Raw genomic sequence first — 26767 nt, forward strand, 5'->3', positions numbered from 1 at the left:
CCTCACAAAAAAAAAGAAAGAAGGAAAGAACATTTGAGTCCAACTTGTTTGATGATAATATTAACATCTTTGCTGACTTAACTGTAAAACCAAAAGAAAAGTCCAAGAAGAAAGTGGAAGCCAAGTCTATATTTGATGATGATATGGGTAAGTTTGACTGTCTTCATATGCCATAGAAAGTCATTCGTTCAGTGACTTGATTATTTCTCCTGCTACCTTTGTCTTGGCCCTTGCCTGGACAGTGTTCCCCAGTGGGTTTCCTTTGGCATGCTATCTAACCCTGAGTTAGGCTGAGGATGGACAAGTGAATGGATTAGTCATTTTGGTGAAACAACTTTTTGGTATGATGGACATTAAGGAATTTGAAGGGGCGGAATCTGATTTTTAAGTATAACTTAGTTTATATCTTCGTACACCCACTGCCAATTACCTGGAACACTCTGATTATGAAAGGAGACCAGAAACTACCCCACAGGCTAAAGTAGATTGAGGTGGCTGTCTCGGATGTGAGGTATTAGATTGAGTCAGAGTCCTAACAGGAGAGTGAGCATCAGTGGTTTAGAGAATGGAGGGGCAGTGCAGGAGAGCAGGACTATATAGGAAAGCAGGTTATAACTCATACATTGCATCTCACCAACAATCTCTGTGTGTAAACATACTCATTTTCTTTCCATGGTGTAACTACTTTACTGAGGGCTAATCCAAATGTCCCATAAACCTAAATGTACAGCTTCTGGTATGTTCTGTGTCGGTAGATAGAGCTTGAGTTGAGGCCAAATACCCATTTGTTACTTTTCCCCTTCCTCCCCCAGGGGTTGATCTGGGGGTTAACTGGGAGAAAGCTGGTATTGCAGGGCCACAGTGGTTCTGTTCCCTACATGAGCCTTGTGCTTTGTCTCCATGTGCTTCCCATCACCTGGGGTGCAAAAGAAACTTATTTTGTTTTATTATAAAAAAAAGTAATCCATGCCTGTTTTAATAAAACACTTGTGTCTGTGGAACACTGAGCAGGAATGGAGTCATCAAGACTTATATTCTTAGCACTTACATTGATATGCCTCAGATTGATGCATTTATTCTAAAAGAGGGCAACTCCTATTTTGAAATTTCCTTTGCTTACTTTTATTGCTCTTTTAAAATCCAGTGGGAAAAGAATGTATAATGAAGTACAATGTTGGAGTGGATTGGATATCATTTTCTTTTCCCTTTTCCTCTCTTGCATATGTACATATATACCTTTGTAGCTGAGAAAATTGTGCTCAGAAGAACCTGTGGCTGATATGTGATCATAAAGCTTAGTCAGTTGCAGAGCCAGGACCAAAATCTAGGAGGCTTGGCTCTGTCATAGTGTTTTTTTGGTCCCATACTGTTTACCAGACTTAAGTCTTTTGTGATTTGTGTAGATGCACCTTAAAAGCACTCATTTTCTTGCCTATTCACATCTCTTTTTCTTTCTTTCTTTCTCTTTTTCTTTTTAAAGATGACATATGCTCCTCTGGTGTCCAGGCTAAGAAAACCAAACCGAAAAGTCGATCCTCACAGGCAGTGCCTGAACTAAAATCTGAACAGAAGGTGTCAGACATATTTGATGATCCCTTGAATGCTTTTGGAGGCCAGTAGAATGAACGGGGTATCATATCTAACCCTTCAGCTACATCTTTGAGTTAATGATGCTATCTTAGGTGCCCATTGTCTTAACTGAATTATATAAGCAAATACTGAAACAGCTAGCTTACCTCTTATCCAGTGTACTTTGTATTTTTCTACAGTGGTTTTAATCATGGCTTTATACTGCAAAACAAAAATAAATGTTTCACAATGTTGTTGGGGTTTTTTCATTGTTTTTTTCCCCTTTAAACTATATTTTAATTAGCCTTGGTAGGATCACAGTATGATTTAGGGCATGTTGGACAATAAATATATTTGTGCCTTTCGTGGGTGGGCAGGGAATCCTAGAAGTAGAAGATGCCAGACAAATGGCCAGGAGTCTTTCTAACCTGGATGGGAGCCCGAGCTTAGTCAGAGCCTGGACAAGTAATAAAGGAAGAGGATGTGAGATTATATACTTCACGATTCTTTGCAATAGGAGAGGGGGATTTCCTCTGACTCCACTGAATTATAAGATGCCTGTACAGTTTCACTGAAGCCAGGTCTGGTAAATTATGGCATTCTACTGTCTTTTTTAGTAAATAAAGTTTTATTGGAACACACTATATCCATTCATTTACATATTATTTATGGCTGTTTTTACCCTACCTACAATACTAGAGGTTAAATAGTTGTGACAGTGGATAGCCTACAAAGCCTAAGATACATTTTCTCCCTGGCCCTTTACAGAAACACCCCATTCCTTGGAGCTTTGCATTATTTTGTGAAAGAAGCAGAATGAACCCATGTAATGGTAGGGAGAAGTGCCAAGGGTGGAAATGTCAGCTTCTGGAGCAGCACTGTTCCATAGAACTCTACACTGATGGGAGTGTTCTGTAACTGTTCTGTCCAGTGTGGTAGCCACTAGCCTGTGGATGACTGCTCCCCCCAACCCTCTCCAGTCTGTGTTTCCTATGCTGTGCCATCTTCGTGCTGAGTATTCAATCTATACCACAGCACAAACTTTGTAGGCAAGCCCAGTTGGTTTCACCAGTCCTGAAACCACCGACTTCTTCTTTGGGCACTTTTAAGATTGAACTGGGAGTTGTTCATGCTCAAGAGTCAAAATAATTTGTACAGCTCCCACAGATCAGCTGTTTGCCCTACTGTGTGCTAGGAGAGCGACTTGATGGCAGAGGTGGGTGCTTACTAGTTGCCTACTCCTTTTCCCTGTCCCTTTTGTCCACCTACCTTCTGTCTGCTAGGTTACTTGTGTACATAGTTTTCTGCTCCAAGTCTGGGCCTACTGTGGGGCTGACTCAGAAGCATTTGTTAAACATGTTGCTTTTTTTTTGGAGTGATGGAATCTAATGGTCTACCATTAAGATTGATTCCAGGGAATTTATGAGACAGTTGAGTCAGAAAATATGCCAATTGCTATTTTGAGAGGTTTGAAAGTGGGAGGGAACCTAATGGTCCAGTTGTAGGTACTTTGCATGTTATTTTATTTGGTCTCTATAACTACCAGATAGGTAATGGCCTCAATTTACAGATAAGACAAAAATCTGGAAGCAGTACAGAATAATGGAACAAGTTTGGATTTTTGTATTGAGACCTAGATTTAAATCTGCTTCTCCCACGTAAGAGTTTATTGAGTATACGCAAATTGTTTTACCTCTCTTAGTGTCTATTTCCTTCCATGTCCAGGAGGGGTTTCAGTACCAACCTTGCAGGAATGTGATGGGAGAGAATATGCAAAGTCCCTTCTTAACTATAGAATACTTGAAAAATGGTAGATAATGATAATGAGAAAGAATAATTTGGCCAAAGTAACGGAGCGTCCAGTGTTGGAACCCAAGGCTTTAAATTCATTAACCAGACTCCAAAGCCCCCATGCTCTCAGTCATCCCTGACAAGTGGGGAGGCAGGTTGAGAAAATTTTTTATTAAGTAAGATCCAGTTCATCACAGGCACTATTTTAGAGTCTAGTATGAAAAGATAATCATCTCTGTCTTCAAGGGGCTGCAGTCTATTCAGTGTTGGAGTTTAAGGAACAGTGGAAGAGAGCCAAAAGATGAATGAAAACCCCATGCCTCATCATAAACCTTCGTGTATGCTCAATAATTTGTTGGATTGTGGAGATAAATTGGGGAATGGGGTCTTAGAAGGAGAAAGGGCAGAGATTGGGTACTGGGGTTCATCTTAGACTCGTTGCTCTGAGCCAAAAGATGAAGATGAGTGAAACTGCTGTGGGAGGAAGATTATGTTCATTGTCAGCTGAGTAATCCACCTAGTCAAACAGGCCAGTTTGGTTGGAAAATCTTCAAAGGTTGCATTTAGAACACTTGTGAGAAACGGAGAAAGGAGTGGGGGACTGTTTTCAGGTTGGGAGGTTTGTCAATAGCTTGGGAATTAATGCGGGGCGTGGGGGTGGGGGGCGGAAACGGGAAGCGGGGTGGCTGGGCTTACCTAAAGGGGCGATTTAACAGCTCAGGGTGTCCACTCGAATACCCTGGCCTACAGGTCTTAGTAAATTTGGTGAGGAGTAAATGGGTAAGACTTCAGAGGGTTGTTTGCTTTCACCCTTGTTTTCATCCAGGCATTAGCAATGGCCCCCGATTTCAGATTAGGGAAGTGAGGCCTGAAACATTAGGGAACAGTGAAGCCCTGGAAACGGTGTCTGTTAAAGGTGGGACGACCCGGGGTGCACTGGTAGTGCACAGGCTTTGGAAAGGCCATCGAATGATCGACTGGACATGGTCTGCCGGGGACCCTCCTTACCCCACCACATGGCACCTCTTTTAAGGGCAACCTAGAATGGTCTTGGAAAGACGCTGTACACACTCTTTGTCGGCCGAAGCCAGTCCCGCACAGTTCCCAGCGGGCTGTGCGGCTTGTCTCCAGCCCTACCAGTTCTGCCCTAGTCAGGTGTCCTCTTAGTAATACAGGGTTAACATCCGAGCCTCTCGTAACCAACAACCACCGCCGAATGCAAAGGAGGCTGCATCTCCCGAGCAACCGCCGGCGTCCTCAGCTTCCCCCTGATTGGAGGGCGACGCGCGCGCCGGCGAGCGATTGGTACGCGGTGTCACGAGGCGGCGGGGGTGTGACGGCAGCGGTGCGTTGCTAGTAGTGCCTGGAGCGGCTTTGCTCGCAGGACTGCGCCTCCGTGTAAGCCTGCGGTCAGGAGAGGGAGTGGACGAGAAAGCCGCGGAGGGCGCCCGGGCTGCGCGGGCCGCTGAGCCTGGCCGCGCTGCTGCCACTGGCTGCCCTACGCAGGTCAGCCGGGCCTGCCTCTTCCGCCGCCGCAGCTGCCCCGGCGTCTAGTCGACAACACATCCTTTGCTTTCCGTCCCTCCGCAAGCGCGACGCGGGGTGCTCCGCCCCTCCCGACGGGTGTTGATCTCCAAGTCGCCGACTCTGTCGTGGGGTCTGACAGCTGCCTTCCAGGTCAGGCCGGTGCGTCTGGGTAGTCGGAGAGTATCTTGGAGGAACGCGGGCTGCGCAGGTGACCCGGTAGTCTTCAGTTGCTGTGCATTGAAGGCCCCTGTAGACGTTGGATCCGATGGATTTCCCTGTCCCACTAGGAAATTGATTCCAGCCTAGAGTTTAGCGTATGGATGATGTGTATATAATTCTGTAACCCGTATTTATAACTTAGGGATAGTTTCACACATTAGTAAAAACGGTTCATTACAAGTCAATATTTTTAATGGCTACAGAGCATTCTGGATCTCTATGCGGGGAGAAAAGTTTAAAAGAGATGTCTTTTGTGGCTAGTATTCTATAGAACAGAGGATAAAACTGACTCCGAGTTTCTGAAATTATTCAGCGCTATACTATCTTCCTTTTATTTTTGGTGTGTTGTTTAGAAGTTTTTCAAAAGAGAGGTTTTGGAAGTTGATTGAGAAATGGTTTTTTGATGCCATTACTCTTAATAACTATCTATTTTTTAAATAATTGGTAAAAATTCTAGAAGTACTTTTCTCTTTACCAGCCATCTGCCTCTTCCTCTCCCATAAATTAGCTGTTCTTGTTCTTGCATCGTTTCCAATCCTGTCTTTGAGTCTTCATTGCCCTTTCTTTTCTAACATCATGGGGTTCTGTAATATGCTGTCTAGCATGACCACACACGACCGCAGAAGCTATCTATAAACCCAGCTTTTAATATACTAGCCAGGTCTTTGACCTGCTGGAGCTTCCATTTGCTCCTCTGCTGTCGTCTAGTGTTCCAGCCTGGCTTAACCAGATTTCATGGCCTCATTTTGTCCTCTGTTACGGTGATTTGTACTGCTGAGAAGTGTAACTGTTTTCTAGGCATACATTTCAGTTTTGCATTTGGTTACCAACCTTGCTTCCTTTGGGTATTTGAAACGCCAAATTTACGGTGGGTGTTCTGTTGCAGGTAGTGCTATACTAGGCAGCTGTCTTTCTTTCAGCCCGTAGTTACTTTACCTATTCTTGTGATAGGTGAAAGACGTCCAAATCTCTCATTCTGTTACCTTCTCCCACTCCCAGCTTGTTTATTATATCCAGGGTATTGCTGTGGGAGAGTACTGTGTGAAGGAAATGCTCCTTTTATCTTCTGTCTCTAAAATTCCTTGGGCAGGCCCGGATCACCCATGCTTTTATTTCTGTAATGGTGATTTCAGCATTCCTGACCCCTGACTTCTGTTGCTAGAGCTGCTGCTGTGTAGGTGGGAGTGCTGTTGTCTTCGGGGGAACAGACTCTGATAATTCTGTAGTACATTCTTATTTAAAATATAATATAGTATGATAAGTATATTCTTAAGAATCCACATGTTATCCTAATCATACTATAAAACCGGTAAACCGGTTCCATAAGGGGTCAAGAAGAGGTGTTAGGGATTAGCTGTGTACAAACTCACAGTTTTCCTACAGGCATTTCAATGTATTAAAGGTATAAGAAATAAAACCTAAATAATACAGCCATTATTTAAGAGTAATGACCTTTTACCCCTATCACCAGCAGTATTAGCATGGTGCTTTGTATTATTATATTTACTCATTATTTTGATAGTGTAACAGCACTCAGAGCAGTTGTACTGGCAATGACAAAACTTGTCTTCCTGTGAGGCCAACCACTAGCAGTCTGCACAAGGCAATTCAGGTTCCTGATTAATAATCCAATTAGTGTTATAAAAATTCACACTATTGCAGAAATCTCTGTATGTGCATGTATGTTACGACCTGGATAAACTTTGGTGGACTTAATTTGGAGTGAATCATAACAGATTCCCATGGGAAATCAGCACTCTTCCAAACTAACTTCTGGAGCATAAGCAAACATTCCTTCATCTTTACAACAGGGATGATACCTTATGTATGTCACAGGTTTGTTTTAAGTATCAGTTGAGAGAGTGAATATTTATTTACTCTTTATTTGGACAAATCTTTAACGAGTACCATATAACAGAACTGGTGTGCAAGGTGATAGGCTGGTAAATCAGAATTGGTCCTTCCTTTAAGTAACTTATAGTTCAGTAGAGTAAAAAAAACGTGTTAAGAATGAAATTGGTTGTAAAAAAAATTCACTGCAGAGTATCAGGTGACCGTGATACTCAACTAAAAAGTACTGCAACCAGTTGTGGGACAGACTGGTGCTCAGGCAGAGAGGAAGACTCAAAATTCTCACTGGTTAAGTGGGAGTTTGTCATATGCAAAAGTAATTCTTTAACAAGACACATTCAAGGTGCTGTGCTGTTTCTCAAGAAACATAAATGACCAGTAATCACTTGAAAAATTATTCCACCTCACTGGTAATCAAAGACAGACAAATTTACATATAGTAAATATATTTTTCCCTGGTCAAACTGGCAAGGATTTTGTTTTGCATAATAATATCTGGTATTGACTAGAGTGTTGGGAAATGGATCTCTAACAGTGGTGATAGAAGTTTCGTTCAGGTGGCTAATTTAGCAAAATTCTTAAAAACCTTAAAAATGTGCATACTTCACCAATTTTGTTTCCACAAGTAGACTTGATAAAGTCTATTTTCAAAAAAAAACATTGAAATTAGTCATAAAGGGGTGCAAAAGAGAGCAACCATAATAGGCTTTGTGAAATAGTTGCTACTTGAGCTGAGTCTTGAAAGATGATTAGGCACTTGTTAGGTAGCTAAGCCTGGGGATGGTGGTGGTGGAGCAAAGCAGGAGCAATGGTAAAGAGGCTGATGTGTTCTGAAGCTGCAGGTGCAAATGATTGAAATACAGAGGTGGTACACATGGGATGAGATGTGTATAAATAAAATGGGTCTGGAAGGTGAGGTTCATGATCTTAAGAGCATTTCTAAGGAGTCTGAATTTTATTCTGTAGACAGTGGGAAACCATTGTAGGGCCATGAGCAAAGAAATAACACAACCAGTTCTACATTTTACAAGGATAACTGCTCCACAACATATGTCATTAGGGAAATGCAAATTAAAACAATGAGCTACCTCTACATGTATGCCTGTTAGAAAGGCCAAAATCCAGAACACTAATCACATCAAGTGCTGGCAGGGATGTGGAGCAATAGGAACTCTTATTCATTGCTGGTGGGAATGCAAAATGGTACATCCACTTTGGAAAACACTTCACAGTTTTTTTAGAAATGTATATCCGCAGAAGTTGAAAATTTATGTCTATACAAAGACTTGCATGTGGATATTTATAGCAGTTTTCTTCATAATTGCCAAAACTTGGAAGCAACCAAGATGTGTCCTTCAGTAGATAAATGGATAAGTAAATCATAGTACATTCAGACAATGGAATATTATCCTATGCTGTAAAGAAATGAGCTATCAATCCATGAAAAGATCCAGAGGAAACTTAAATGCATATTACTAAATGAAAGAAGCCAATCTGAAAAGGCTATCTACATGCTGTATGATTCCAACTATATGACTTTCTGGAAAAGGCAAATTATGGGGATGGTAAAAATATCAGTGGTTGCCAGGGATTGGTGGGAGGAAGGGATGAATAGGTGAAATACATGATTTTTAGGGCAGTGGAAACACTCCATATCATACCATAACATGATGGATCCGTCATTATACACTGTCCAATCCAGTAGAATGCACAACACCAAAAACTACCCTTAATGTAAACTGTGGTCTTCGGTGATCATGATGAGTCAGCGTAGGGTGGTTGATTGTAACCAACAGTGGGGAGGCTGTGCATGTGTAGGGCCAGGAGTATTTGGGAACTCTACTTTCTGTTCAGTTTTTATTCAGTGGGGTAAAGTATTTAAAGGGAAAAAAATTCAGGTTTTATACTAACTTGGGTTCATTTCCCTCCTTTAGTATGCGTTAGTGGTTTCACTGTATTACTTTCCAAAGTCACATATAAAATATTTGTAGAACTTTGTGTGACCTTTCCTTGTGCTTGAATGTAGATAATTGAGAGTAAAATCATTTTTTAAATGTATGATACCCTAATCCACTTTTCATTGAACTTTCTTTTTTAAAAAAGATAACTGTTAGCATTATAGAGAATGTGTTAGAAGAATAAAGGACAGTAGTCAGGGATTGTATCTAGACTTTTAAAATTGCTCAGTTGAGAGCTAATGAAGGCCTGAACTAAACCCTAATCAGTGTGGATAGAAAGCGTGGCATATTACAGAAATATTAAGAGTTGTACTGCTAGGATTGATCACTTCTGGGTATTTTGGGGAGGGAGAAAATATCTAAAATGATTCCTAGTGTTCTGGTTTGAGTGACTACGTTGATGGTGGTTCTCTTTACCAAGATGGAGACTGTAGGACAAGGATATTTGTGGGAAAGATGATTAGTTTTGTCTATGTTGGATTTCAGGTGTCTGTCTAGTGTCCAGATTTCAGATGCGCATGGAGTATCATGCCTATAGAATGGAGATGTAGGTTATTAGTCAAACACAATCTTTTAAAAATAACTGCTCCTTTAAATACATTGCTATGCAAATTGCATCACTTTAGTGATATCTCATATCCTTTAGCCAAAGAAGGAAATGTAAAAATTTATTCACCTCCAATTTTTCTTCTTGAATCCTGTATTTCCCTAGTGTTCACTTTCTGTCCACCTAGATTTTACTTACTACTATCTTATTCTCTTTGTGAGACTTTACTCAATCTAAAATACATTTCAAAACTTACACATCTCTGGGGAATACTTCCCAATTCATTCTATGAGGTCAATAGTACCTTGATGCCAAAACCAGACAAAGGCATAAAGAAAACTAGATATCTCTTATGGGTATAGTCAAAAAAATCCTCAAAAAATACTAAACCAAATCTAGCAGCATATGTGAAGGACTATGTGGCTTATAGAAATAGAATATATTCCAGAATGCAACATTGGTACAACATACAAAAATTAATCAATGTTAGAAAAGATGGCGACGTGAGAGGAGAGACAGAGACGTCCTCCTAAAACTGGATACAATTAGAAAATACACTTGGCGCAACTAATCCTTCGGAGAAGGGAGCAGTCCTCACCGAATGGGGTAATGTACCACAGCTGTGGCTCAGTGGGACCCGAGCCCTTCTCCCCTTTCCCCACCCCAGCTCACCGGTGGGAGGAAGAGAAACGGAGCAGGGAGGGAGTGGAAGGCTTGGGACTTCTGAATACCTAGCTCTGGAGATCTGCACTGGGAGCACAAACCTACATTTCATGGTGCTTTCATGAGACTCACATGACTACCAGATTGGAAAGTTAATACAGGCAGAGTTCCTGGGGAGACTGGGATTCCAGCTGCTTGTGGAAAGCAGGGATCCATATCCGGCTGCTGTGGGACAAAAACTTATACCTATGTGACCGGGCCACTGGCTCAGGCAGTGGAGACAGGCACAGCAGCCAGGAGGGGGGGAACAGCTCTTTCCTCCCCCCCAGGCACCAGTACCGCTTCCCTGCGACCCCCGACATTGCTTCAGGGGCTGACCGGCTCCAGAGTGGAGCTTCTGGACACTAGAGGGCGCCATATACAAACATGAAACGCCAAAGGAACTTTGTCCAGAGTAAAATTTTTAATACAACTCCAGAGAAAGATTTAAATGATATGGACCTCATGACTCTTCCTGAAAAGGAGTTCAAAATAAAAATCATCAACATTCTAATGGAGGTACAGAAAGGCATCCAAGAACTCAGGAATGAATTCAGGTTGGAGATCCAATCATTGAAGAGCACGATGGAGGGTATTAAAAGCAGGTTGGATATGATGGAGGAGACAATAAATGAAATAGAAACTAGAGAAGAGGAATACAAAGAAGAGGCACAGAGAGAAAAAAGGATCTCTACGAATGAACGAATATTGAGAGAACTGTGTGACCAATCCAAGTGGAACATTATTAACATTATAGGGATACCAGAAGAAGAAGAGAGAGAGAAAGGGATAGAAAGTGTCTTTGAGGAGGTAGTTGCTGAAAAGTTCCCCAATCTGGGGAAGGAGATAGTCTCTCAGGCCATGGAGATCCACAGATCTCCCAACACAAGGGACCCAAGGAAGACAACACTAAGACACATAGTAATTAAAATGGGAAAGATCAAGGATAAGGACAGACTGTTAAAAGCAGCCAGAGACAGAAATAAGATCACATACAAAGGAAAGCTCATTAGGCTAACATCAGACTTCTCAGGAGAAACCTTACAGGCCAGAAGGGAGTGGCATGATGTATTTAATGCCATGAAGCAGAAGGGCCTGGAACCAAGATTACTGTATCTGGCAAGACTATCATTTAAATTTGAAGGAGGGATTAGACAATTTCCAGATAAGCAAAAGCTGAGAGAATTTACCTCTCACAAACCTACAGTCTATTTTGGAGGGATTGCTATAGACAGAAGTGTTCCTAAGGTTTAATAGCTGTCACCAGAGGTAATAAAACCACAGTAAAGAAAGTAAAGCAGCTAATTACAAAGCAAATGCAAAATTAAATTAACTATCCCTAAAGTTAATCAAGGGATAGACGAAAAGTACAGAATTTGATACCTAATATATAAAGAATGAAGGAGGAAGAAAATGGAGGAGAAATAGAAAAGAACCTTTAGATTGTGTTTGTAACAGCATACTAAGTGAGTTAAGTTAAGACTCTCAGATAGTAAGGAAAGTAACCTGGAACCTTTGGTAACCATGAATCTAAAGCCTGAAATGGCAATATGTACATACCTATCAATAATCACCTTAAATGTAAATGGACTGAATGCACCAATCAAAAGACATAGAGTCACTGAATGAATAAAAAACAAGACCCATCTATCTGCTGCTTACAAGAGACTCACCTCAAACCCAAAGACATGCACAGACTAAAAGTCAAGGGATGGAAAAAGATATTTCATGCAAACAATAGGGAGACAAAAGCAGGTGTTGTAGCACTAGTATCAGACAAAATAGACTTTAAAACAAAGAAAGTAACAAGAGATAAAGAAGGACATTACATAATGATAAAGGGGTCAGTCCAACAAGGGGATATAACCATTATAAGTATATATGCACCCAACACAGGAGTACCAGCATATGTGAAACAAATACTAACAGAACTACAGGAGGAAATAGAATGAAATGCATTCATTTTAGGAGACTTCAACACACAATTCACTCCAAAGGACAGATCCACAAGACAAAAAATAGGTAAGGACATGGAGGCACTAAACAACACACTAGAACAGATGGACCTAATAGACATCTATAGAACTCTACATCCAAAAGCAACAGGATACACTTTCTTCTCAAGTGCACATGGAACATTCTCCAGAATAGACCACATACTAGGCCACAAAAAAAGCCTCAGTAAATTCAAAAAGATTGAAATGCTACCAACCAACATTTCAGACCACAAAGATATAAAACTTGTACATAAATTGTACAAAGAAATAAAAAGGCCCACAAACACATGGAGGCTTAACAACATGCTCCTAAATAATCAATGGATCAACAACCAAATTAAAATGGAGATCAAGCAATATATGGAAACAAATGACAACAACAACACAAAGCCCCAACTTCTGTGGGACACATCGAAAGCAGTCTTAAGAGGAAAGTATATAGCAATCCAGGCATATTTAAAGAAGGAAGAACAAACCCAAATGAATAGTCTAAAGACACAATTATCAAAATTGGAGAAAGAAGAACAAGTGAGGCCTAAAGTCAGCAGAAGAAGGGACATAATAAAGATTAGAGAAGAAATAAATAAAATTGAGAAGAAGAACACAAGAGAAAAAAATCAATGAAACCAAGAGCTGGTTGTTTGAGAAAATAAACAAAATAGATAAGCCTCTAGCCAGACTTATTAAGAGAAAAAGAGAATAAAAAAAAGAGAATGGAAACATCACAACAGACCCAACAGAAATACAAAGAATTATTAGAGACTACTATAAAAACCTATATGCTAACAGGCTGGAAAACCTAGAAGAAATGGACAACTTCCTAGAAAAATACAACCTTCCAAGACTGACCAAGGAGGAAACACAAAATCTAAACAAACCAATTACCAGCAAAGAAATTGAAGCAGTAATCAAAAAACTACCCAAGAACAGAACCCTCGGGCCAGAAAGATTTACCTCAGAATTTTATCAGACATATAGAGAAGATATAATACCAATTCTCCTTAAAGTTTTCCAAAGAATAGAAGAGGAGGGAATACTCCCAAACTCATTCTATGAAGCCAACATCACCCTAATACCAAAACCAGGCAAAGACCCCACCAATAAAGAAAACTACAGACCAATATCCCTGATGAACATAGATGCAAAAATACTCAACAAAATATTAGCAAACCAAATTCAAAAATACATCAAAAGGATCATACCCCATGACCAAGTGGGATTCATCCCAGAGATGCAAGGATGGTACAACATTAGAAAATCCATCAACATCATCCACAACATCAACAAAAAGAAGGTCAAAAACCACATGATCATCTCCATAGATGCTGAAAAAGCAATCTACAAAAGTCAACATCCATTCATGATAAAAACTCTCAACAAAATGGGTATAGTGGGCAGGTACCTCAACATAATGAAGGCCATATATGATAAACAACAGCCAACATCATACTGAACAGTGAAAAGCTGAAAGCTTTTCCTCTGAGATCAGAAACAAGACAGGGATGCCCACTCTCCCACTGTTATTCAAAATAGTACTGGAGGTCCTAGCCATGGCAATTAGACAAAACAAAGAAATACAAGGAATCCAGATTGGTAAAGAAGAAGTTAAACTGTCACTATTTGCAGTTGACATGATATTGTACATAAAAAACCCTAATGACTCCACTCCAAAAACTACTAGAACTGATATCAGAATACAGCAAAGTTGCAGGATACAAAATTAACACACAGAAATCTGTGGCTTTCCTATACACTAACAATGAACTAATAGAAAGAGAAATCAGGAAAACAATTCCACTCACAATTGCATCAAAAATAATAAAATACTTAAGAATAAACCTTACCAAGGAAGTGAAAGACCTATACCCTGAAAACTATAAGACACTCTTAAGAGAAATTAAAGAGGACACTAACAAATGCAAACTCATCCCATGCTCTTGGCTAGGAAGAATTAATATCGTCAAAATGGCCATCCTACCCGAAGCAATATACAGATTTGATGCAATCCCTATCAAATTACCAACAACATTCTCCAATGAACTAGAACAAATAGTTCTAAAATTCATATGGAAACACCAAAGATCAAATAGCCAAAGCAATCCTGAGAAGGAAGAATAAAGTGGGGGGCATCTCACTCCCCAACTTCAAGCTCTACTACAAAGCCACAGTAATCAAGACAGTTTGGTACTGGCACAAGAACAGAGCCACAGACCACTGGAAAAGAATAGAGACCCCAGATACTAACCCAAACATATATGGTCGATTAATATGTGATAAAGGAGCCATGGACATACAATGGGGAAATGACAGTCTCTTCAAGACATGGTGCTGGCAAAACTGGACAGCTACATGTAAGAGAATGAAACTGGATCAGTGTCTAACCCCATACACAAAAGTAAATTCTAAATGGATCAAAGACATGAATGTAAGTCATGAAACCATAAAACTCTTAGAAAAGACAGGCAAAAATCTCTAGGACATAAACATGAGCGACCTCTTCGTGAACATATCTCCCCAGGCAAGGGAAACAAAAGCAAAAATGAACAAGTGGGACTATATAGCTGAAAACCTTCTGTACAGCAAAGGACACCATCAATAGAACAAAAAAGTATCCTACAGTATGGGCGAATATATTAATAAATGACAGATCCGATAAAGGCTTGACGACCAGAATATATAAAGAGCTCACAGACCTCAACAAACAAAAAGCAAATAATCCAATTAAAAAATGGGCAGAGGAGCTGAACAGACAGTTCTCCAAAGAAGAAATTCAGATGGCCAACAGACACATGAAAAGATGATCCACATTGCTTGTCATCAGAGAAATGCAAATTAAAACCACAATGAGATATCACCTCACACCAGTAAGGATCACCAACATCCAAAGGGCAAACAACGACAAATGTTGGTGAGGTTGCAGAGAAAGGGGAACCCTCCTACACTGCTGGTGGGAATGCAAATAAGTTCAACCATTGTGGAAAGCAGTATGGAGGTTCCTCAAAAAGCTCAAAATAGAAATACCATTTGGCCCAGGAATTCCACTCCGAGGAATTTACCCTAAGAATGCAGCAGCCAAGTTTGAAAAAGACAGATGCACCCCTATGTTTATCGCAGCACTATTTACAATAGCCAAGAAATGGAAGATACCTAAGTATCCAGTAGATGAATGGATAAAGATGTGGTACATATACACAATGGAATATTATTCAGCCATAAGAAGAAAACAAATTCCCCCATTTGCAACAACATGGATGGAGCTAGAGGGTATTATGCTCAGTGAAATAAGCCAGGCGGAGAAAGACAAGTACCAAATGATTTCACTCATACGTGGATTATAAGAACAAAGAAAAACTGAAGGAACAAAACAGCAGCAGAATCACGGAACCCAAGAATGGACTAACAGTTACCAAGGGGAAAGGGACTGGGCAGGAGGGGTGAGAAGGGAGGGATAAGGGCAGGGAAAAACAAAGGGGGCCTTATGATTAGCATGTATAATGTGGGGGGGGCATAGGGAGGGATGTGCAACACAAAGACAAGTAGTGAGTCTACAGCATCTTAATACGCTTATGGACAGTGGCTGTAATGGGATTTGTTGGGGGGTACTTGGTGAAGGGGGAAGTCTTGTAACCATAATGTTCTTCATGTAATTGTAGATTAATGATAATAAAATGAATTTACAAAATTAATCAATGTTATACACCATATTAATAAAATTAGAGACAACACATCATCATCTCAGCAGACACTGTAAGGGAAAGTATTTGGCAAAATTCAATACTCTGTGATAAAATAAAAGCAGACACCTAAGCAAAGTAGGAATAGAAAGGAATTTCCTCAGTTTGATAAAAATTATCCCTGAAAACTCCATAGCTAAAATCATGCCTTACAGTGAAAGACTGAATGCTTTCCCCCTACAATCAGGAAGAAGATAAAAATGTCTGCTGTCACCTTTTCTATTCAACCTTGCATTGGAGATTCTAGGCAGGGCAATTGGTAAGAAAAGGAGATGAAGAGCATCAAGGTTGGAAAGGAAGTAAAAACGTCTATTTGTTTGACATGATCTTGTATGTAGAAAATCCTAAGGAATCTATTTAAAAAAACCTAGAACCAATAAGTCCAAGCAAGGTTACAGTGATCAAGACCAATATATTAAAATCAGCTGTATTACTATACACTAGCAGTGAGCAGTATGGAAATGAAACACAGTGCCTTCTCTATAGTAACATCAAAAAGAATAAAATTCTTGGAATATATTTTTTAATGCAAAATTTGTTCTCTTAAAACATCATTGAAAGCAATTAAAGTTATAAGTAAACTGAAAGACATCACATCACATTCATGGATTTGAAGGTTTAATATTGTCAAGATGGCCATACTCTCCAGATTAATTTAGAGACTCAACACAATCCTTATCAAAATCCCAACCAGTGTTTTGCAAAGTAGATAAGGTGATCCCAAAATTCATATGGGAATTCAAAGGACTCAGAATAGCCTACAGTTTTGAAAGAGAAAAAAAAATTAGAGGACTCACACTTCCTGATTTCAAAACTTAGTGCAAAGCTGTGAAGACGGTATGGTACTGGCATAAGGGTAGACATAGATCAGTGGAATGGAATGAAGGGATGAGAATAAATCCTCACACTTATGGTCAGGTGGTTTCCAACAGGGATGACAAGACAATTCTGTGAAAAGAGTATAGTCTTTCCAACAAATGGTGCTGGGACAACTGGCTATTTACTTGTAAAAGAATAAAGCTGGATCCCATTTCACACCATCCACAAAAATAAACTCAAAGTGGACTATAGACCTAAACATAAAAGCTAAAACTATACAGTTCTTAGAAAAATATATACAAGTAGATCTTTGTTACCCTGGATTAGGCAGAGCCATTAAAATATGTCACCAAAAGCACAAGAAACAAAAGAAAAATAGCCAAATTGGACTTCATTAAAATAAAAAACTTACGTGCTTCAGAGGACACCATCAAGTTAAAAGACAACCCACAAAAACTGGGGAAAATATTTGTGATTCCTATATCTGTTAAGAGGCTTATATCTAGAAAACATTTTTTTAAAAAACCTTACAACTCAATAATGAAAAGACAACCCAATTAAAAATGGACAAAGAATCTGAACAGATTTTCTGAATAGATATTTATGTAAAGAAGGTATACAGATGGCAAATAAGCACATAAAAAGATGCTTAACATCATTAGTCATCAGAGAAAGGCAAATCACAACCACAATAAGATGCAGTCTCACACCCACTAAGATGGCTTTAATTTAACAAAAAGACAAAAAGTATTGACAAGGATGCGGAGAAGTCAGCAGCCTCATTTATTGGTGGGAATGTAAAATGGTTTAGACCATCTCTGGAAGTTTGGTAGTTCACAAATTGTAAATATGGAGTTAAACCGCATAACTCAGCAATTCCATTCCTAGGTCTGTATGGAAGAGAAAGGAAAACATGTCCACACAAAAACTTCTAATTGAATTGAACTTCTAATACCATTATTCATAGTAACCAAAAATTGCAAATAACCCAAAATACCAATCAACTGATGACTGAATAAAAGTGGTATATCTGTACAATGGACTATTATTCAGCAGTAAAAAAGAATGAAGTACTGATACATCTTAGAACATGGAAGAACTTTGAAGACATTATAGTAAGTGAAAGAAGACAGTCACAAAAGAATGCATTGCATGATTTGTTAATGTGACATGTACAGAATAGGCAAAATTATAGAGACAGAAAGTTTATTAGTGATTGCCTAGGGCTGAGAAGGCAAAGGAGAATTTGGGAGTGATGTCTAGAGTATGGGGCTCCTTTTGGGGTGGTGAAAATATTCTAAAAATGATTGTGGTGATAGTTGTACAGTTCCATGAGCATACTAAAGCCTAGTAAATGTTAGACTGAAAGGGTGAATTTTATGGTATGTAAATTATATCTAGATATGGCTAATAAAAAGATTTACCTACCTGTTCAGGAAGATGTGAATCATCCATCTGTCCTTCTAATTTAAGTTTTTCAAGACCCCTTTAACAACGTTTTCACTGATTAATAGCAATTTATCAGTTTTATAATTCCTAGTCTCCTGATCATATACTTGTAATTTATCTCAGGACTTCTGTTGGTGTGTTTGTCTCTCATACTCATTAAGTAACTGTATGTGCCTGTAGATATTATGTCTAGTGTCCTTTACCAGTATTAACCTCATCTCAGTGCTGTACTGATAGATAACCCCTGGAAACTCAAATGCTCATTAATCATTTAGTGAGTCCTACTTTTACTTTTAAGAAGTCTAGTAAGATGGTTGCTATTCCAGTGTGATTCAAATGTACAATGGTTATAAAGTTATACTTTGTATGGGTTAGAAAACAATTTACATGTTTTAGAAAAATGTGCATGAATTTTTCAAGGCCTACACATTAAGTTCATTGGTTTAATTATTAACAATGGAACAAATATTTGTTGATCTTGTACTATATATAAGTAACTGTCTTGAGCTCTAGTGGGATACAGAAAAGTATCCCGAATATATCTGTTATTAATCTTGCAGTCTAACTGGGAGAGTGGTTTCAGAGACAAATGGGAGAAGTTCAAGATAAAACATACTAAGCATAAAAGTGAATTCTGGGGCTGTCTGGAAGATTGACATGGGCCAGAGTTGTTCAGAAAATCTTTATAGAGGAATGAGACTTTCAGATAAGCTTCTTTAAAAATATATATTCTTGTTTTTTAGGTGCAAGACTCAAAACATGAATGATACATATTACCAATGTTCAAAGCTGACTTGGCTGGAACTGGAATACAGTTGTCTGCAACATAGTCCAGAGGAATTAGGAAAGTCAAAGTAATGGATAACAGAGAAGACCCTCCATTCTTCAATGGAGATAACATGGGACCATTTTACTACAAACTTCCTTTCTATAATACCATAAAGCTCTTCATTGAAACATTGACTGGAACATGTTTTGAGCTCAGAGTTTCACCCTTTGAAGCTGTCATTTCTGTGAAAGCAAAAATTCAAAGATTGAAAGGTACTAGTCTTTATTTTCAGGATATGAGGATTAAATTTTTTCATCAAGAGTGTATAATGACTTTTAACTTTTCTTATGGAGAAAGGTTAAACATATATTCAACCCCCATATACTCCTTCAACAGTTATCAATTCATGAACTATCTGGCTTGCATGCATATGTTTCCCCCACCCTGTTCTTGTACTGTATTCTTTTGAAGCAAATTGCTGGCATCACATTAATAGTATGAAATAATATTTTTAAATAGTTATTCAGCAGGTTATGATGACATGCAAATTCTGGTGTAACTACCTTACAGTTAGTTACTTTTCATGGGTAATAGGAATTGAATTCCTTTTAATGAACTTGTTTACCTTTTTATAGTGCTTCATGAATACTTATTTTGTAATGCAGAGGTTTTCTGTGAAGAGCTTTTGGCTTACATTTACATATATTTGCAGTTTCCTCGGTATAGCAAACATACTGGATGTTATGCAATGTCTCTTGTGGTTTGTGTATTTGAGAAAAGTGTCATAAATTACTGTGTGTTAAAATTAGTCTTTTTCTTTGTACTTTGCTGATTTCTGAAATAAGTAGTATTTGCCATTTATAGTTGTTAAAATCCAGTAGTGACTAGAGCATTAAATTGTTCTATTTAATATGAATGGGTCTTTTTGAGCCAGCTGGAACTTGCTGTAATATAAAGACAGTAACTAGCATTGTAGTTGAGTTTTAAGTTGGGAATTGTAGGATGAGGAGGGTTGGAATTTTCTTTCTAAAATCAAGGATCCTGGGATCTGAGCTTTTGAATATTTGCTCCTCTCCAGTAACTAACTTCTCTGGATGTTCAGTGACCATCCAGTAATGGCACATAAAGCTTTTGCATCCCCAAATGATTTGATGATAAAAAATGGAATGAGAAAAGTTTATTTTGACTTTGATCTATTTTTTGTTTATTTATGTGATGGTGTAATACTACATTTTTAAGAAAAGGAAAATAAAACCTTCTTGTGTTCTAAATAATCTCTGTATTTTGCTGCACTCCCTGACCCTTTATGCATTTTGAATAATCTCCATATAGCAAAAGCACTTTAGAGAACATCCATTTAGGTCACTTCATGTCTGAAGAGTCAATTTGATCTTAAGAGAAGATTAGGGACTTGTCCAAGGGAAATAATTTGTTACTGATAGATTGGAACCAGAGCTGACATGCAGACTTCTTGTCCACCCTGGAGGAGGAGGTGTTGTTAGGGTAAAAGCAGTGGCTTTGTAGTTATTAGACAGTTCAGACATTTAGACTTTGTAGTTATTAGACTAGTTTAGACATTTATAAGACAAATGGAGTTTTTTCGAAATTAAATGAGGTAATACATAAAATGCCTACTCTCTTAGCTTGGGTGGGCTGTCATAACAAAGTATCATAGACTGAGTGGCTTAAACAACAGAAATTTATTATCTCACAGTTCTGGAGGTGAAAGTCTGAGTTAAGGGTGCTAGCATGGGTAGGTGAGGACTTTGTTCCTGACATGTAGATGGCCACCTTCTGTCTGTGTCCTCAGATGGCAGAGAGAAAGAATGAGCTCTCTGGCGTCTCTTCTTATAAGAGCACCGATTCCACCATGAGGGTCTCATTCCCATGACCTCATCTAAGCCTAGTTATTTCCCCAAAGCCCTGTCTCCAAATACCATCACATGGGAGGTAAAGATTTCAAGATATAAATTTGTGGGGAACACTTTCAGTCCCTACTAGTGGTCAGTAGATCTTAATTCCTATTGCCATTCCTCGTCCTCATACTCCTCACCCCCTCCTTCCCTCCTGTTCCCCTACTTCCATGTAACTTCTTGCAGCCATGGGCAGTGACAGTCATCCTATTCTTCAGGAGGCTTCAAGAAGGCATCCTCCATGACAAATCAGTTTTAGTCCTTTTCTGGGTGATCTTTCCATTTCTACCCAGGACTACATTTGGGGTTGACATGGTGGGAAAGACCCTCACAATAGATATGGAGTGGGGAGGATAAGAGGGTAGAGGTGACTCTGCTTGGTTTAATCATTCAGGGAAACGGTTGCTCTGCCAGATAGCTTTTCCTTTTGGGAAATTTTGGTAACTTCAGAACTAAAGCTTAGTAGGAGATAGGAGGGTGAGTGGAGGGAACTGCAGAAAAAGGCTTGAAGAGAATACCAGATTAGGAATGGCAAGGCTATAGCATGAAATGAACAGTAACTACATGGAGATTTTAAATGGGCCTTGAAGAGACATGAGCACTGAAGCTAGACTGCCTGATTACAGATTATTAGTTGAGCAAAATATTTAATTTCTTTTCCTCAGTTGTACCAATTTAAAATGGGAATAATAATAGTACCTATCTCAAAGAGTTTTTCTTAGGATTATGAATTAATGAATGTAAAGCATTTAGTAGAACATTTGTGTTCTTTTTCAGGGGAAAATGGTTAATCTGTGTGTAACTCCGGGTGGGCAGGTTTGGGTGGAGTTGACTATATAAACTTATGTTTATTTCTGGACTCTCTAGTCCATTCCATTGATCTATGTGCCTAGTGTGTTAGTACCATACCATTTTGATTACTATAGCTTTGTAGTATAGTTTGGAGTCTAGAATTATGATACCTCCAGCTTTGTACATCTTTCCTGAGATTGCTTTGGCTATTGAGATTGCAGGGTCATTTGTGGTTCCATACAAATTTAGGATTATTCTGATTTTGTGAAAAATGCCATCGGTATTTTCATAGGGATTGCATTTAATCTGTAGATTGCTTTGGGTAGTGTGGACTTTTTAACAATATTAACTCTTCTAATCCATAAGAATGGTGTATTTTTCCACTTACTTATATTATCTTTGATTTCTTTCATCAGTGTCTGAGAGTTATCAGGATACAGAGTTTTCACCTCTGTGGTTTCATTTATTCCTAGATATTTTATTCTTTTTAATGCAGTTGTAAGGGGACTGTTTTCTTAATTTCTCTTTTGTCTACTTTGTTATTAGTATATAAAAACACAACATATTTTTACATAAACATTTTAGCCTTCAGCAACTCTGCTGAATTCATTTATTAGTTCCAATAATTGTTATGGTGGAGTTTTTAGGGTTTTCTGTCAATAGTATCATGTTATCTGGAAATAGTGAAAATTTTGCTTATTCGTTACCAGTTTGGATGCCTTTTATTTCTTTTTCCTGTTTAATTGTTGTGGCTGGAACTTTGAGTATTATGTTGAATAAGAATTGTGAGAGTGGTTTTCTTTGCCTTGCTCCTAACCTTAGAGAAAAAGGTTTCAGCTTTTGCCATTAAGTATGACGTTAGATGGATTTGTCTTATATAACTATTATTCTGTTTGGGTATGTTCCCACTAAACCCACTTAATTGAGAGTTTTTATTATGAATGGCTGTTGAATTTTCATGAAATAATGTTGTGTATCATGTTGATTAATTTGTGAATATTGTACCATCATTGCATCTCTGGACTAGATTCCACTTGATTCTGGTGAATGATCCTTTTACTTAATGTATTGTTGCATTCAGTTTGCTAATATTTTGTTGAGTATTTTTGCATCTATGTTCACCAGGGATTTTGGCCTATAATTTTCTTTACTGCTGCTGCTTCTTTTTGTTGTGTTTTTGTCTGGTTTGGTATCAGATAATGCTGGCCTCATTGAGTGAATTTGGAAGCATTCTTTCCTCTTCTATTTTGTGGATTAGTTTGAGAAGGATGGATATTAAATCTTCTTTAAATTTTTATTGAATTGATCAAATTCACAATCGAAGCCATCTGGTCCTGAATTTTTGTTTGTGGTTTTTGATTACTAGTCCAATATCATTGCTAATAATTGGTTTGTTAAGATTTTCTTTTTTGTCCTGATTCAGTTCTGGAAAATTATATGCTTCTAGGAATTTGTCCATTTCTTCTAGGTTGTCCAATTTTTTGGCATATTATTTTTCTCAATAGTCTTTTTTTTCTATTTTTCTATTTTTATTTATTTTATTTTATTTTATTTTTGAAATTCTATTTATTTATGTATTTTTATTTTGGTATCATTAATATACAATTACACGAACAACATTGTGGTTACTAGACTCCCCCCATTATCAAGTCCACACAACATACCCCATTACAGTCACTGTCCATCAGCATAATAAGATGGTACAGAATCACTACTTGTCTTCTCTGTGCTATACTGCCTTCCCCATGCACCTCCGCTATCAATAGTCTGTTATAGTCCTTTGAATTTCTGAGGTGTTATTTGTAATTTCTCTGTCATTTCTGATTTTGAGTTTTCTCTTTTTTTCTTAATAAGTCTGGCTAATGGTTTATCAATTTTGTTTTTCTTTTAAAACAATTGGCAATTAGTTTTATTGGCTTTTTTTCCTATTGCTTTAGTGGTCCCCCTTTCTTTTATTTCCCCTCTAGTTTTTATTATTTCTTTATTTATACTAACTTTGGGCTTTGTTTCTTCTGGTTGATAATTTTTCTTGTTTCTTGTGGTAGGCCTGTATTGTTATGACTTCCTTCTTAGAAATTTGAACCATTGTGTTTCCATTTCCATTTTTGTCTAGTTATTTATTTCCTCTTTGATTTCTTCTTTGACGCATTATTTGTTTAATAGTGTCTCACCCGAGGGTTTCAGCCCGGGCAAGTTCACTCTGGATTTGGTGAGACTGAAGAAAGAGAACAGAATGTTCTTGGGGTAAAAGAGTTTATACCCAGCTTTATTCTCATGGCAGTAGGTCAAGCACTAGAATCAGGTCTGCATCCATCAGTCTGCAGGTCTGTAATCCACCTCTGTCTCTGCCTCCTCTGAAAGCACTGGGCAGAGCTCTTTATATAGTGACTCAGTCAGTAATAGCTCAGTACCAATGGGTGTGGGAGCATTAGCTTAGCAGTAGGCTAATTACATCATCAAGTAGTTTAGGGTCAGGTGAGGATCCTGGCTGCAGGAACTTTCATTTTCCCCACAAATACTATGTTGTTCAGCATCCATTTGTTTTTTCCCATAAAATTGATTTATAGTTTCATAGTGTTGTAGTAGGAAAACATGTTTGATATGATTTCATTCTTTTTATAAATTCATTGAGACTTGTTTTGTGACCTAATACATGATCTATCCTGGAGAATGTTCCATATGCACTTGAAGAGTGCATGTATTCTGGTGTTTTGGGACACAATAACTTGTATATATCTGTTAAGCCAATCTGATCTAATGTGTTGTTCAAAAGCCACTGTTACCTTATGGCTTTTGTCTGGATGCTCTCTCCATTGATATTAGTGGGTGTTAAAGTGCCTGACTATTATTATATTACTGTCAATTTCTCCCTTTAGGTCTGTTAATATTTCCTTTATATATTTGGATGCTTTTTTGTTGGTGCATAGATATTTACAATTATTATAGTCTCATGTTTGATCCATTTATTATTATGTAATGCTTTTGTTACTCTCTTGTTACAATCTTTGTTTTAAAATCTATTTTGTGTGATACAAGTATTGCTATCCCATCTTTTTGTATCACTTCCATTTGCATGAAATATATTTTTAAGTCCCTTCACTTTCAGTCTGTATGTGTCTTTAGGTCTTAAGTGGGTTTCTTGTAGGCAGCATATAGATGTGTCTTTTTTTTTTATTCCATTCAGTCACCCTCTTCCTTTTGTTTGGAGAATTTAGACCATTTACATTTAAAGATATTATTGGTAGTTATGTGCTTATTGCCATTTTGTTGTTTTCTGGTTCTTGTAGTTCTCTATTCCTTTCTTTCTCGCTCTCTTCTCTGACTTTATTTAGTGTTATGCTTGGATTTCTTTCTCTTTATTTTTTGTGCCTCTTTTACAGGTTTTTAGTTTTTGATTACCATGAAGCTCATATATAACATTCTACAATCACTACATTTTTACTCCCCTTTCCATGTACTATATATGTATGTAAGGTCATATTTTACATATTTTTATTTTATGAATGCTTTAATTTCTTTAGATAGAATTGATTTTGCTACTTTTGACTTTTAGCCTTCATACTCTCATTATAAATGATTTATCTACTTTTACTATATGTTTGTTTCCTTAAGTGACTTTTTTCCTTTCACAATTTTCTTCTAATTATGGCTTCTTCCACTTAACAAAGTTCTTTTAACATTCCTTGTAAGACTGGTTTAGTGGTGATAAACCCCTTTAACTTCTGCCTGGGAAACTCTCTCTCCTTCAATTCTGAATGATACCTTTAACAGGTGTAGTGTGTAGTATTCCTGCTTGCAGGTTTTTTCCTTTCAGCAGTTTGAATATATACTGCCTGCCAAGTTCTGCAGAAAAATAAGCTGATAGCTTTGTGCAGTCTCCCTTGTAAAATGCCTCGTTGCTTTTCTACTGCTGCTTTTAAGATTCTCTCATCATCTTTAATCTTTGTCATTTTGATTATTATGTGTCTTGGTGTGGACCTCCTTGGATTCATCTAGTTAAGGTCTGTCCATGCATCCTGGAACTGGAAGTCTGTTCCCCTTTCTCCACATCTTAGCCAACATTTGTTTTTGTTTGTCTTTTGCATGGTGACCATCCTTACTGGTGTGAGGTGATATCTCATTGTGGTTTTAATTTGCAATTCTCTGATGATTAGCAATGTGGAGCATCTTTTCATGTGCCTGTTGGCCATCTGAATTTCTTCTTTGGAGAAGAGTCTGTTCAGCTCCTCTGCCCATTTTTTAATTGGATTATTTGCTTTTTGTTTGTTGAGGTGCATGAGCTTTTTTTATATATTTTGGATGTCAACCCTTTATGGGATATGGCATTAATGAATGTATTATCCCATACTTTAGGATATCTTTTTGTTCTATTGATGGTGTCCTTCACTGTACAGAAGGTTTTCAGCTTGATATAGTCCCACTTGTTCATTTTTGCTTTTGTTTCCATTGCCTGGGGAGATATGTTCATGAAGAAGTGGCTCGTGTTTATGTCCAAGAGATTTTTGCCTATGTATTTTTCTAAGAGTTTTATGGTTTCATGACTTACATTCAGGTCTTTGATCCATTTTGAATTTATTTGTATGTATGGGGTTAGACAATGGTCCAGTTTCATTCTCTTATATGTAGCTGTCCAGTTCTGTGAACACCAGCTGTTGAAGAGGCTGTCATTTCCCCATTGTATGTCCATGGCTCCTTTTTCATATATTGATTGACCACATATGTTTGGGTTAATATCTGGACTCTCTATTCTGTACCACTGGTCTGTGGGTCTCTTCTTGTGCCAGTACAAAATTGTCTTGATTACTGTGGCTTTGTAGTAGAGCTTGAAGTTGGGAAGCGAGATCCCCCTGCTTTATTCTTCCTTTTCAGGATTGCTTTGGCTATTTGGGGTCTTTTGTGGTTCCAAATGAATTTTAGAACTATTTGTTCCAGTTCGTTGAAGAATGCTGTTGGTATTTTCATAGGAATTGCACTGAATCTGTAGATTGCCTTAGGCAGGATAGCCATTTTGACAATATTAATTCTTCCTAGCCAAGAGCATGGGATGAGTTTCCTTTTGTTAGTGTCCTCTTTAATTTCTCTTAAGAGTGTCTTGTAGTGTTCAGGGTATAGGTCTTTCACTTCCTTGGT

The 26767-nt window shown here is 38.2% G+C and overlaps 1 protein-coding gene across 3 annotated transcripts in view; it reads left to right on the forward strand.

Moving 5' to 3' along the window:
- The first annotated feature begins 9 nt into the window (after positions 1-9).
- The window catches only part of LOC130684562 (AN1-type zinc finger protein 4-like), an 87316-nt gene continuing 60558 nt past the window's right edge, over positions 10-26767 (forward strand). Inside the window, exons 1-2 of one of the 3 annotated variants that reach the window (XM_057505819.1) lie at positions 10-147; positions 18907-19204. In XM_057505819.1, coding sequence (XP_057361802.1) covers positions 19021-19204 — 184 coding nt within the window. In that variant the 5' untranslated portion in view covers positions 10-147; positions 18907-19020. Of the gene's footprint in view, positions 148-3919; positions 5038-18906; positions 19205-26767 lie in introns of those variants that run through there. The other 2 variants (XM_057505818.1, XM_057505820.1) reach the window with 2 other exon arrangements.

This window comes from Manis pentadactyla, chromosome 8 (assembly GCF_030020395.1).
Source record: "Manis pentadactyla isolate mManPen7 chromosome 8, mManPen7.hap1, whole genome shotgun sequence".
Lineage (NCBI taxonomy): Eukaryota > Metazoa > Chordata > Mammalia > Pholidota > Manidae > Manis > Manis pentadactyla.